The sequence below is a fragment of the Chaetura pelagica genome, unplaced genomic scaffold (genome assembly GCF_000747805.2).
Source record: "Chaetura pelagica isolate M959 unplaced genomic scaffold, ChaPel_1.0 scaffold142, whole genome shotgun sequence".
Classification (NCBI taxonomy): domain Eukaryota; kingdom Metazoa; phylum Chordata; class Aves; order Apodiformes; family Apodidae; genus Chaetura; species Chaetura pelagica.
Window position 1 is genome coordinate 8771235 of NW_009952973.1, and position 14115 is coordinate 8785349.

At 36.2% G+C, this 14115-nt stretch overlaps 1 protein-coding gene across 1 annotated transcript in view; it reads left to right on the plus strand.

The window, feature by feature from the left end:
• The window catches only part of GALNTL6 (polypeptide N-acetylgalactosaminyltransferase-like 6), a 277333-nt gene that overhangs the window by 12981 nt on the left and 250237 nt on the right, over window positions 1-14115 (plus strand). Inside the window, exon 4 of the mRNA XM_009996002.1 lies at window positions 13242-13279. Coding sequence (XP_009994304.1) covers window positions 13242-13279 — 38 coding nt within the window. The remainder of the gene's footprint in view (window positions 1-13241; window positions 13280-14115) is intronic.

The following is a 14115-nucleotide window of genomic DNA, read 5'->3' on the forward strand; positions in this document are numbered from 1 at the left end:
TCCTTTTGCTTAAACATTTTGACTATTAAAGTGAAATGTAATAGGAGTTCATCTAGGGTTTTGTTGTGGGGTACTTTTGCGGGTTTTTGTGTGTTTTTTGTTTTGTTTTATGGTGCTTTTGGTTTTTTGTTTGTTTGTGCTTGTTTTTTGTTTTAATTGGAATATTTTCCAATAACTTTGAGAAAGGAATTTTATCTTGATAGTCTTCTAAAATATGGCTCATTTGCAGGGAAAGTTTGACATGAACAAATGGCTGAGAGACCTTCACACTAGACTTGTCTGTGTAGAAGGAGGAAAGCTCAGTAGACCATCTAAATTGAGTTGCTTGTTTCCTTTCATAGGTGTAAAAATTAACAAGTTTGTCAGTTTGGGACAGTTACTGCTTGACTCAGTGGCACATAGCTCAGTCTCCAGTTGTTTCTTGTTTTCCTATGAAAATCCCAATTCAAAGAAGAAAGGGAAAATGAATCCTGAATAAACTGTGCTAAAAGCTGGAACAAGTACTTTGCAGCAATTATATCATATCAATACCATACTTTTCAATTCAGAAACAGTTACAAAAAGGGCATTTTTCCTTACTATTTTAGTGTCATCTCTTTATTTTAAAACATGGAATAAGCTGCTGTCAACTACCTTTACAGAGTATTTCTTTTAAAGGTTTAAGAAAGACATCCCTTTAACCTGAATCCAGGTCAATAGACTCATAAGAGGAACTTCAGTTTTAAAGGCTTGCCAGATGATTGATCAACAATCCTTTTTTGGTCTGATCTTCATAATGCTTCAGGAATTTGCTATCAGTGCACTGTGCTTGTGCCAAATGTATTCTGCAAACTAGTCAGTAACCTTGTGTGTTACAGACTTCATTGTCTAGAGTAACCACAATGATAATAACAAGCATGCCCTTCCAAAGAAACTAGAAACCACTTTACCACTCTGAAATTCACCAATTGCTTTCCTTACTACTGCAGTCGTTAAGGTTTTTCAAATATTATATATAATGTATTTCTATATGATACTATCTGTGTGCTTCTATTCAACTTACTCTAAACTTAGATTTTTTTCAGGGATGACAAATACAATTTAGCAGAGGACATAGTTAAATTCACCAACAATATTTTTTAGTATTTTTTATCCTTTTGTCCTTCTAAAGGCCAACAAGATGTTTGGATTTAACAGTCATGCTGATGTCAGTTATAAATTGAAATAAGTAAAATTTTGGGGAAAAAAATCACATTTGGGATAAAATCACATAAAAGAGAACATAAGGGACATGCAGCATAAAAACAGGGCCTAGATAAAAGTCAAACAAAGAATTAGACAAAACCAGATTCCAGTTGAAGAAAAGCATGCGCTGAATAGTCAACAGTCCAGCCTTGAGACAGGCCTGTAGGACACCTGCTAGACAGAAGAAAGGGATGGAAAGCAGTAGTCCCCACAGCTTATCTTGGTTACAGCCTTGAGCACTGGGGAAAAACACACTGAGTAACTTAAATCACAGCATTAAAATATTAATGAGACATTAGCAGACTAAAATTCACACCCACAGGCTAGAGGGACCCCTACTAACAAGCCCCCCTTCTCTTTGAGCATTACCCCTTCAAATGGAAGCAAGGAATCAGTTGACTTACTGTATGTGTGTGTGATAGAAAACTGATAAAGTTCTTTCTCACATTTTTGGGTATAAAAGTAGCACTTGTGTTTTTGAAAACTGAGCTTACTTTGTGGAATACCACCCTGCTCCCTTTTCTGTGCAGAACTGGATATTAAAGCAAATATCTTGACTCCGTGTGTGGATTGGCTTCTTGCACACCAGCTAATGGACCCTGCTTTTGGGACAACAGTTTCTAAAAAAAAACCAAACCAATAAAATTGTGTCTCCTTTCCTGTCATAGCTTCTTTTCTTACGAGGGTATGAATTAAGTTCACAAGTACAAGTCTAGTATAGTTACCTCAATGCATTTTACAACTTAAATATGTGTAAGGTGACTTTCCTTTCTTCTCCTTCCTGTTTTCATTAAACAAGCTGGCAGAGGAAAATTATTGGACTGGTGAAACTGTTTGTCTGACATCCAATCAATATATATGGAAAGACAGATATATTATTGTTTTGCTACAATTTGCCTTATAGACACTAGCTCATCAAATGATGCCCTGTAATCACTGCTTCTCAAAGAACACTGCTACCTTTTGGCTGTGGTTATGTGACATAAAGTCTTCTGGCCTCCATGCTTCCAGTGCAGTGGCATGTGGGAGACTGTCCTTCTAACAAAAAGGAATTAAAAAAAGAAAACACATTTCTAGGAGTGACATTTTGTTCTGGCAACCCACATGAAAGTTTTGCTGCCTACAAGCTGGAAACAAACTGTTTAGGCCATCATAGCTAAAAGGTCTGCAGGTGATGTTGAAATATGAATAGTAAGAATTTCCAGGAAACTAAATGGAAAACCATAGCAACTGTACTGTTTAAATTTAAAAAAAAATAAATAAAAATCAACATATATTTTTTAAATTGCATTTTCACATTCTTAAAAACATGGCAACAGTCATGCTTTTGGTATTTGTCAGTTAATTAACTCTTAAAAGAGGCTTATATTTGTATATTTTTAAATTATAGCTTAAGTAATTTCAGGTTACCTATTATGTCTATATTACATGCTGATCAATTGCATAGCATGTACATGTTTTGGAAACTTTGGTCAAATTCTGTGGGCCTTCTAGTTGCCCCAGGATGCTTCCAGTTGCTCCTTGCATTGCTGTTCCATGGCACCTTACAGAAGGTGCAACTGATCCTGAAGCACAGTGAGTACTGGTGTACAAATAAGGGAGGGAATCCAGAGGACAAGATAGCAGATGCTAAGAAGATGCCAATTCCCTTACACTCCCAGGTCTGTTTTCCTGCTCTTTTGAAGGAAAGGCTGTTCTGGTAATTCAGTACTTTGAGGTAATCTTCAGAGAGTTTTTAGCTGGGAGACTAACCTCATTTTAATATTGTCATGCAAAAAAATTAAAAGAAGCCTCTAAATAAATAACATGTTAGTTTGTGTTTTCGATATATTGTGTTCCCAGCTTTTACTGAAGCAGTTATACTGGAAAGGAACCCAAACTTCACATGCTTCAGAATGAAGAGTGGAACCTGTGTGCTGTTAAAGTTCTAGTAGGCAGACATTTCCATTAGCTGCTGATAATCAGTAAATTTAGCAAGTTACTAACATACTGCCACTTCATTATAGTATTTAAATGACTTTTTCCCCCACAGTTTATACAACCGTTAACTTTTTTTAAAGTTTGTATAAACTGTGACACAGACCATGTCTTCATATAGGGTTTTTTCTAAGGAACCCAGAGGTTTACATGGAAGTTACAAATTTCCATTTTGAGAAAGTCCTTTAATAAGAAACCTTGAGGATAGATGTCTCTTGGAATGCCTGGATGAAGAACAGATTTATGTTTCAAATATTTCTTGGTCAACTGGTGCAAATGAGAGGGAAAAGAGAGAAGGAAAGGGATTGACTGGAAGGTCTTTACATTGCTTAATGTAAAACCTCAATGTACCATGTAGGGATGGTTTTTTCATTAATTTATTTTTACCAAAGACTCTTAAAAGCATATTGAAGGATAGATTATTTCAATAAGCTGATGTGCATCTCATGCATTTTCATACACCATCTGGATGATGAATCTATTGTAAAGGAAGTGAGCTCATCCCTAGTGATTTCTGTCAGGAAGAAGTTTCATTTTAGCAAAAGCATCGTGGAATTTGGAAAATACACTCTGAAAATGTAACTGAAACAAAAAATCAAGACTCAGTAATTAGAATGAATAACATTTAAGGAAGTTCAGGAAAAATAAGTTAATTGTGTTCAGAAACAATTTCTGTAAGTTAAAGCATACCAAATTATTGCAGATATTAATTAATGGCAACAAATTAGACAAATGTGGGGGTTTTTCTCCCTCTGGAAAACACAAGGAATGATTTTTATTTTTTTTTCTGCTTTTCTGGTTTGAAATATACTTGACCACAAGAATATTAGTCAGTTATAAGGCTCTTTCAAATAAAGAATGTGTTTTAAACCACAGAATTAGTTATAAAGGCAATATTAATGGTGACAGCATTAGTACTATTTTGTAAGAGGGAAAGACAGTCACTGGGTAGTGAGGTAGTGGTCAGTATATGCACCAGTCTATGTAGCATAGATACATTTTTTTTTCCAAAGAGTTGTGTCTGATTTGCCAAAAGAAAACATGAAAAACAGAAGAACATTTTGATTTTGTTACTTTGGGTGTGGTAGAAAAAAATGTATGCTATTTTAAGTAAAGTTCTGAACATGACATAACTTGATTTTCAGCTTTTTATCTGCCATAATTACACCTTGCTATATCTTAACATGGTAGTTTTGTCCCCTGGGCTTATATTGATGTCACCGTTTGACTCAGGTCCGACAACATTGCTCTCGATCCCCTCCCCCTCCCACCCAGGTAGGGAAGGAGAGAGAGAAAAAGAGAGAGACTTGGCTGGATTGAAAACTAAACTACACAGCTTTAATTAAAACACTAATGAATCATACAAGAAAATATATACAATTATATACAGATATACTCAGGTATGGGCAAAAGCCTCTCGCCTCCCCCCACCCTCAGCAACTCCCACAGCACTTCCCTGAACTGGGAAGAGTCCTGAGGAATCCCGGAGCTGCTGCTGGAGAAGAGCAGAGAGTTATGTGGGTCAGGAGATCTTCAGCCTAAGGGGCGACAGTGATGGATGAACAGAGTCCTCCCCGGACGCTGGCCATGGACGGAAGAGAAGGGAGAAGAAGAAGGAAGGAAGGTGTCTTCTGTGATCTCTGACCTTCTTTTGAGCTTCCTTAGATATATGGAATGGAATATCTTTGGCCAATTTTGCTGTCTGTCTAACTCAGCCTCCTACAGGGGGGGTCACAGATCTCCCCGTAGTGTCTGAGCCGGCAGAGTGCAGGTGCGGCCTTGAAGCCTCAGTAGTTAGAAAAACATTCCACTGTCTTATCAGCCTAGCAGAACACACTGTTGCTAGTTACAAGAGAGCTTACTGAAGGAAAAAAAAATCAGTAAAAAGAAAAATTGGCTTCATCCTGGCTCAAACCAGGACAATTGATTGTCTCAAGGATAGTTAAAGTATCTCTGAATTTGTCAGGGTGGGAGTGTTTGGGTTTTCTATTAAACCAGGTAATTATTTTCCAAAATTGCTAGAAAATAGTGAATTTTGAGTCCAAATTTGCACCAAAATAGGGAATTTTTAGCCCAAATTTGCTGGAAAGTAGCAAATGTTGAGCCTAAATTACTGTAATTTTTCTATCTCAGCTTTAGTTTTAGAGTAAAATAATTCTCATCTGAGAAATACAGCACTGTATGTTATAATGTCTAGATCCATGTGGACCTGAAAAAAAGCAATAAATTGCATACACAATACCTGAGGAATTTACCTTCTTGACCCCGAGTGTGTGAACTCAGCCAGCTTAAGAACGACACTGTTCTCAGCTTTACTGAAGGAAGGAAGATGTCCTTGTCATGAGGCACTGTGTTGGGAATCAGGTGGCATAGTTCTTTTTCCTGGTTCTACCTCAGACTTGAACTGTGCATATTTATTAACCTGATATGTAAGAATGAATTTTTTTATTATTTTTTTTTATGGTAGGAGTTTTACAGGGTAAATCTAAATTTGCTGGGAGCTGTGACAGCTCATATATTCTTTCTCTGTAGGATATGCATCATGTAGTAGTACTTGTAGTGCAAGAGTGACTATGCTATTGCACCCTGTTGACACATACATAGCTACATTGCTTTTTACAGCTTATTCCATCTTCTTTGTGCGACAGCCACAAAGCCAACTTCTAGAGCCAGTTTAGGTTGAATTAATGAAAAAAAACAAAAAAACATAGCAATACATTTGTTCTATGGAACATTCTGTTTATTTTTCTGTGATGGTGTAAGGGAAATAACATCTTAGAATGAAGTAAAAAGAGAGGGGGCGGGTTAATTTCAGCTCTTAGAATGTTATCACTGTGCATATCTGAGCTTTCTAAAACTGTACCTATGAAACTGTAATTCTGCATTAACTTTGTTGAGCTGTTTAGTTCCTGTATATACTGTGTTAATAACACTTCAGTTTGAGCCTTTCCAACAGATCAATTTGGACACATGCATTAATTATAGAAAGTCTACTGGTACTAGAGACCATTCTTGATGCAGTTTATGTGAAATAATTTATTTAAGCACTAAACAAACATCTTTTTCCAGCTAATCTTCTTCCTAGGTAGGCCCTTTTTTATCCTAGCAGGTTGTTCAGTTACAAACTGTGAAGCCTTTTTTATGGTTGAGTTATCTTTCTCACATGCTTACTCATTCAGTGTTTGGCCCTGATTAATGATCTATGTCCAATCTGTTCTAATGTTAAATGAAAAAACATTCCAGTGGCTGTGGCATTTGGTGATAAGTAGTTAGACTAAATAGAGGATCCGCTGTGCATCCCTTGGCTACAGAGTTATGATTACATTCAGCTCAACCTGCAGAATACTACTGAGGATATTGCTGTTCTGCTGTAGTGATAGAGCAGCTCATCTCAAAACAGCATGTGTTGCTGCTTATCTTGCATTGTACTCTGTGGCATTCTAAATACACTGGACAGAACAAACAGTATGGTCTTTTTTCTTCTCTTTCCTTCCCCTCCTTTTTTCCTTCCATTTTGCTCCTAGACTTATTAAAGTGGGAAAAGGCATAGACGGAGTCTTTCTGCCCACCACGCCATTGCAGTACTTGCAGCAAGTTTTAAAAAACATAGATTTTTTTTCCTACACTTTTATTTTTGCAAGTGTTTGTCCAAGCCTTCGGAAAATGTACTCTTCTGAGTTCATATGCAGTCACCCTTTAGCTGAAACACAAGAATTTGACTGGTTAACCTCATGATGTATTTTAAAGCAATCACATCCCCCATATGTACTGTATTTTTGCTTTGCAACTCATACGTTGGGAATTTAGAGCCTGTATATTCCATGTTTCAAATGTATGGAAAATGCGAGGGGTAAAGTACTCTAGTGTTTCATAAAGCACATGCTGTAAGATTTAGGAATTAATTATTGATTGAAAAAATGCACATATTTAAGATAAAGCACAGTGTCTTGATTTAGAATAACCGACATTAAATGCCTGATATAAAAGTCATCATAAGCAGATGTGGGTTGTTCTAACTGCTAGCTGCATAATGCACTTTTTTGCTAGGACACAATAGCCAACAGCAAAAGCCAGGTTGAAATATAAATTGATATCTAGTAATATGCCTCAATACCTGTAAGAATTAATCTCAAGAGCACTGAACTATTTTTTTCTTCTTGCAAATTAATTAAATCAGCAAACAATATTTTATTAAAGATAAATAAGATGTAAAGGTTAAGTGTAACATCCTTTATATAATATATCCTTAAGTATAACATCAATAATTTTGTAGACCTCTTTGGCAAGGCAACAGCTAGGACAGCTGATTGGTTTCCACTCCTGAACACCTTATTTTTGGGAACTGCGGAGTCCTGTGATGCAACAAGGTCCAGTTCAAGTTGCCAGACTTTTGGTGCTGCTACCTGAGGCTTCTGCCACTCTGCCAGATGTTGGTGTTTCTGGCTTCACTTGCTGTTGTGCTTCACACTTCTGCCTGCCACCTTTACTGCTCTTCTCATCTTTTAGCTGTCTTGCCTCACCACTGTGTCTTATGGTAGCAGTTTCTGTTGTTTCAATTTAAGAAGAATGCATGAAGCACTGCACCTCTCTAGGAAACGCTCTTCCTTTATTTCCTACCCAGTATGGGATTTATTTTTGTTGAGCGATGGGGAAACACATCACTGCTATAAGTAGAGATTCTATGCTAGCAACACGTTCCTTTCAATTTTATTTCATGTGAATGATAAGCAAACAATACCCAAAAGATCCAACTACAGTACAATATGAATGTACTCTCTAAAATTTTTTAAGGATCACATTCTTTTCCTTGTCTGTTTTTTGTTGTTGTTGGGGTTTGTGGTTTTTTTCAGTTCTGGATGTGAGCAGGCAGTGAAATAACAACATTGAAAGTTATATCTCTTTCTCACTTTTTCTTCCAACTATGGTATTTGTATAAAGTTGTTCCTGAAGAGTGAGGCAGTCTCATTCATATTTCTGCTGACCATCGTGTTATTGTAGTAGCAGTCCTGAAAGGACAAGGCCTCATATTTGCTTCCAATAACATTTCTATACCACTTACTGAGGACTATATGGTTCTTGAAAAGAAATCCTGTATGTGCTACTAGCATCTGAAGGTTAATAAAGTAGTAGGAATACCTTCTACCAGAAGACTGGAACGAATTTTCTGAAGTAGTTTGAGATTGAAAGGGCAGTAAGTTTTGTTATATATTGATAAAGAAATTATTTATTATCGCTTAAAAATGTATTGTTCAAGACTTACTTGACAGAATTTTTATTTTTCCCAATTGCTTAAATAAGATTTGATTACATCTCTGTTTGTGATACTAAGGAAAAGCCTTTTATATTGCTGTAGACCTTGACAGAGTTATGTAATAAATAATTAAAAGTATTGTATATCATACTTCAGAGGCTTCCCAAGCTGTTACCGTATAGGGTAACAAAAAAATAGAACCAATAGGCTTTTTTTATTCAGTTTCCATTGGTATAAAATCAGTTCAGTTGCTTTCCATAAAGTAGAATAATGAAGTTGTACAATTAGTGGGATACTCTGAGAAGTTTGGAAAAAGCAGAACAGACTTGTGATAAACATTTCAGTTTCTGCTACAAGTGGTTTTTTTACTTTGAGGAAAATAAAATTCCAGCATCTTATTCCCAGTCCTGATAATTCTCCTAGAGTTAATTTAAGATAGGGATCAACCTTACTATATGACCAGAGTGGTATCAGTAATGTCTCTGGGGCACAGTATCGTTCCTTTTTCGACTATTATGGCTTCCACAATTCCCTAGATTGCATATCCCATTGTTTCACTAATTTTACAGTTAGAAAACTGTTCTTATTTTCTACTTGAAAAGCCCTAATATACATAGACACACATTTTACACTACTTGGATAGTCCTGTTTAATATGAAGGCAATTAATTTAATTTGAGGTATGTGGAGATTTCATTTCCTCACTCCATAACAACTCAGCAAAGAACATTCCTTCATGCATTTCTTGACCTAAAAACTTCACACTTTTTAGTGGAAATTCATATAAACTTGCAACACTACAAAAGGCATTTGTTCAAAATGAGCAGTTCCTTCCCTAGTGTGAAAGGAAGAAAGTGAGGTAATAAAATAACTTCCTTTCCCTACTTTTTTTCTCTAGGACTGTTCTGTACTAGTCCCTGACTTGACTCTTGGATTAATTTTAAATAAGACATCCACCCACATGTCTCCTAAAGGTTTTGTGGGCAAGATGAGAACTACACTAAGAAGATACTCCAGAAGAAGTTAAGACATTTACTGTAAAAAAATAATAAAATCATATTACATGTATTTATCAAATCACCTCTGTTTAAGATAATTTAGCCAGTATTTTAGCAGACCTGCTGCACCACACTGTCCTGCCTGGGAGGATAATGAAAAATGAAGGAGAACATTATTTTGATTGTACTTAAATGGAAATTCACATCACAAAAAAGCAGAATGTGGTGGCAGTCTGAAGTGATAATCCATTATACTTATCAAAATAATATGAAGTCCATCTCATCAGAGCAAAATGGCAAACTTGTATACAGCTGTACATTAGGAAAATTTAGAAATGAGGTAAAAGATACTGCAGATTGCTTTAAACACAGTTTTTGCCCTCTGAGTTGGCCAGTTGCACTCAGACTCCCATTTCAGGGAGTATAAAAGGTTATTGTGTAGAATTTAATGTGTCAGGAAGGTAGAAGATGATGTCTGACTCAGTGTTTTTATTTTGCTGATGAACTTTATTTCCCCTTTTACTTCTTAAACACTTTTTTTAAGCTGATGTGTGATTGTGTTCACTTAAAATTTGTGTTCCTCTACCCTTGCTAAGAAATACAATCACTCTCCCCCCCCATGGGACTTCAGTGCTGTGTTGAAATATTGCTCTAGGATAAGATTAGATATCTGTTTTCCCTTTGAGAACATTCATGAGAGAGGATGAGCTCTGAGTTTACATGTGCACAGACAACATTTTACTAGATTGTAGATGGAATATTTATGATTTAGTAGACAAAAATCCTAACGTTTTCTTTTTCAAGGCACATTTATCTCATCCAAATTAGATGCACTGCAAGTAAAAAGAATTACTTATTAGCTGGTTCATGCATTAAAATAAGCACCTTTTATCTAGTAAAACATTTAGCACATGGAAAATTCCTATTCCCGATTAGAAAATTTATTGGATATAAAGATTCTTTAATGCTTGAAGTAAAGGTTATGCTTAAACATTTTTGCAAATTATATTCCTGACTTGGTGTGATATTAAAGTAAACCTTAGTAAACTAATAGCAGTGAATATAAACAGTAAATCATTCAGATTTGTACATAGTTCTTCCCCATAGACACTGAGTGGCTTATGTTCTTTATCCACTTAGTTTCCTGTGTTAAGATGTCAAGCAGTGGCTTAACTTCCTTAGCTTACATGGCAAAGCGAATCTTTTTTATCATGCCTATTGAATTGTAGATAACATTTATCTGAATTATAAAAACAAATGCCCAAAAGAAAACCCAAAAGACCCTGAAACCAGAACACGTGCAACGGGTTCTGCTGCTTATAATTTTAAGCAAGGTTGCCTATCTATTGAATGCACAAATAGAGCAGAACTCTTCTTCTGAGGCATGTTCAAGTTGATTTATAGCTGATAGATTTTGCCAACAGTACTCCTGTGTTTTTTACAATTGTCTTACCTGGCACCTGTACCAATATGGCTGATCCAGAGCCATTATTCTGTTATTACACATTTGTACTGAGCAAACAGGATACTTTTATTATTTTCTTGTCTCACCCAAATCCTCTGCCTGTAGTTTTCTCTACTAAAAGAGAGGGTGTATTCTCCTTCTGCTGTATCTGTATTTAATATAAGCTGAAGATGCTTTAACTGAGATGTCCTTGAACTGCTAGTTATCACAAATTGTCATGCATGAAACTTAAAACCTTTAGGGTTGCGTATAGAGAGTATTGTTTCCTAGGAGACAATAACATCCTTGAGTGGGGCTAAAAGTCTTACAGAGCATCTGATATTTGGCCAAGCCAGTACTTTCTCTGGATGACTGTATTATCTTACTTTGCCTTTTTTTATCTGAATATCTAGGGAGAGGGATTTTGAGATGGTGTGTAAAAACCTTTACAATAACAATCATACTAAGCAATGGAGAGGTATCAACTCCAAAATCATTGTAGAGTTTAAAAAAAATTAACAAAAATCTAGCATATTTTCAAAATGTTGCTTACCTTGGACACTGAATTAAAAATCAGTGTGATAGCTCTGTAATCACAAAGGTTAGACAGCACTGTGTGAATTAAAAAGTGCTGTTAGGGTTCCCATGCAATAGAGCGTTCAGAATTTTGGGCCCAGGTGTCATTCTCGTGCTTTTGAGTTCTTACCCTCCTTGTAAAATCAGAATTCAAGTAACTTCACTAAAAGTTCAGATCATCTTTAATTTTTCAGGTTATTTATGCTGCAATTGTAAACCAGTCTCCAAGAGAGTTAGTATCAAGTCTTAGTGCTGGCTTGGTTTTATCCATCACATTTTGGTGAGCCCCCCTTTTAACCCAAAAATTCACCATCAGGCCTTTTCACTCTCTCTGTTCCCTACAATACTTTATAGCGGTTGTCCACTTTATGAATTGGTATTTTGCCTTCAGACAGAACAAACAGTATAGGAGAGCTTATATCTGTCTATCAATGTGTTTGAAGTAAAACTTCTGTAGCCAGTAACAGGACATTAAACTTTTTTTTGTTAGAATATTACTGTTCTTGTATTGAAAATCTTCCCCTTGTCACCTTGGTGTTTTAGGTACTCTGTTGGATAGACCAGCTCTAGGCCTGAGTTCTTTCATAGAAATAAGTCAACTGCTTTCAGCTGGATATGTTAGATGACCACCTGATCTGTAGCTAATCAGGAGGAGCTGCAGGGCAAGATAGCAAGCAAACAAGAAAGCTGGGAGAAGTACCCATTGGATTCATAAAAGCCCACAAGCCTCTTAATTTTCTAGGTGTGTATTCTAATCCGTGCTTCACAGTTGCTAGTGCACCCCACAGCCCCATTTATTTTACAGGTGCAAAAGTCCTTTTTATATTGCAGTTTGTGTAACACTTTTGCAGCACCATATGACAAAGTTCAGCCTGTTCCTGAGTTGCTCTAGGTAACAAACATGATACCTGTTCTTTTGGTTTATGCACAGTGATAGTGCTCCATATTCAGTGAGGAAAAGTAGAGGACTTCACTTTTAAAGTACTTGTCTTAAGTTTCACTAGTAGGGGACAATATGAAGAAACTGTAGTTCTAATAAAAGAAGTACTAATAAAAACAAAAGCCGAAAGGATTCCTATAAAAAGCAAAGAATCCACCTTTCTTAATACAGGGGGAATGGTTGGAATATACAGAAAATTACATTGTAAAAACATTGACACTGTTTATTTTCATCAATAATTTAAATGGAATTGTAATTATATGTCCAAAGTTTGGAATTAAAATAATTATTATTTTATCTGCAAAAAAAAAAATCTAAAATAGAGTAACTGCACCATCTTTAGCTGCATGTTCTATGTTTTTAATGTTTTGTGCATGTGCAATATGAAATGGAACATTGACAGAAGCTTATGGGTTTTCAGGATACCATTGGAAATTTCTCTCAGCTTGCAGTTGATTTCCTCTTCATCTGCTCCTGCAGCTGCTTCTGATCAGCTGAGGATCAGGTAGATTTGGTCACTTATCAAATCCAGCTGGGAAGCTGATTTATTTGTCTCAAAGATCTCAGGGAAAAGGAGGTATTTACTTATGAGTGAGTCCTGAGGCAGAGGGTTTATAAACTGATCAATTAAATCTAGAGCTAAGCGTATCTTCCTGAGAACCAGAGTACGCATGAAAGGCTTAGAAACTCTGAAGAGTTCTTCCTTTGCAAGAATGAGAAGGATAAAAATAATTGAGGAGAAGTGAAAGCTTTTATGTTCTGATTTTCTTTGAAGTGTTTTTGTTTGTTCTGTGCTTTTTGCCTGAAAGCGATAGAGGTGTAGTTGCCTGAGGTAAGTACTGTGCAAGCCAAGTGACTGATGATGATAAGAAGTAACTTGGCAATAAAAAGCTGGAATAGAAAATCTGTGCTTTACTAGGGAACTAGCACATTATTTTTTAGGGAACCAAAGTGACCACTTTCTGAAACCAAATCAGCAGTGTTGAGACCTGAGTAGTATGAAGTGTATCTGGCTGGTCCCTTGGAGTGCAAGGGTGTTCAAGGTGGCCAGAGCAAAACATTTGGTTTCCTGGACAGTTGATCTTCAAGGATGAAATTGTTTTTAGAGAACACGAATGGAGGGGAGAGGTTAAAATGCAGATTAACTGGGTAACTGGATTCCTCATATCAACCAAAAGGAGTATTGCTGGAGCTGATTAATTTTTTGTCATTTTGCTATGAAAGCTTGATTCTGATGCAAAAGGTCTTCAAATTAAAATCTGAATTTTTATGTATAAATGGCTTTAAGGTCATTTTGTCTCTAGAAAGAGGGAAAGCTGGTATTCAAGAAATGGTGTTTCAGGGTATGTGGTAGAGGCAGAGGTTGAAAGTTTGTTTGGATTTTTTTTTGGTCACTGTTTCTGGTGGAGTGTGTATGGTTGTGTTTGTTAGGCATTGTTTTGTGTTGACGGTTGGACTTTATGATCTCAGTAATCCTTTCCAACCATGATGATTCTGTGAATTGGGAGAATTTAGAGGGACTCTCGAGTCCCATTTTTTTTTGTGTCTGCTTCATATTTTTGTACTGGAAGTAACAGGAGCGTCACTAAAGACACTGCAAGAAATTCCTTAGAGGTGTTCTAGACCAAATATACTCTTAACTTATTTTTGTCTTTGTAGTCCATTTTGTTCTGTCAGTTGGAGGCAAATAATTGTTGTGTTTCATT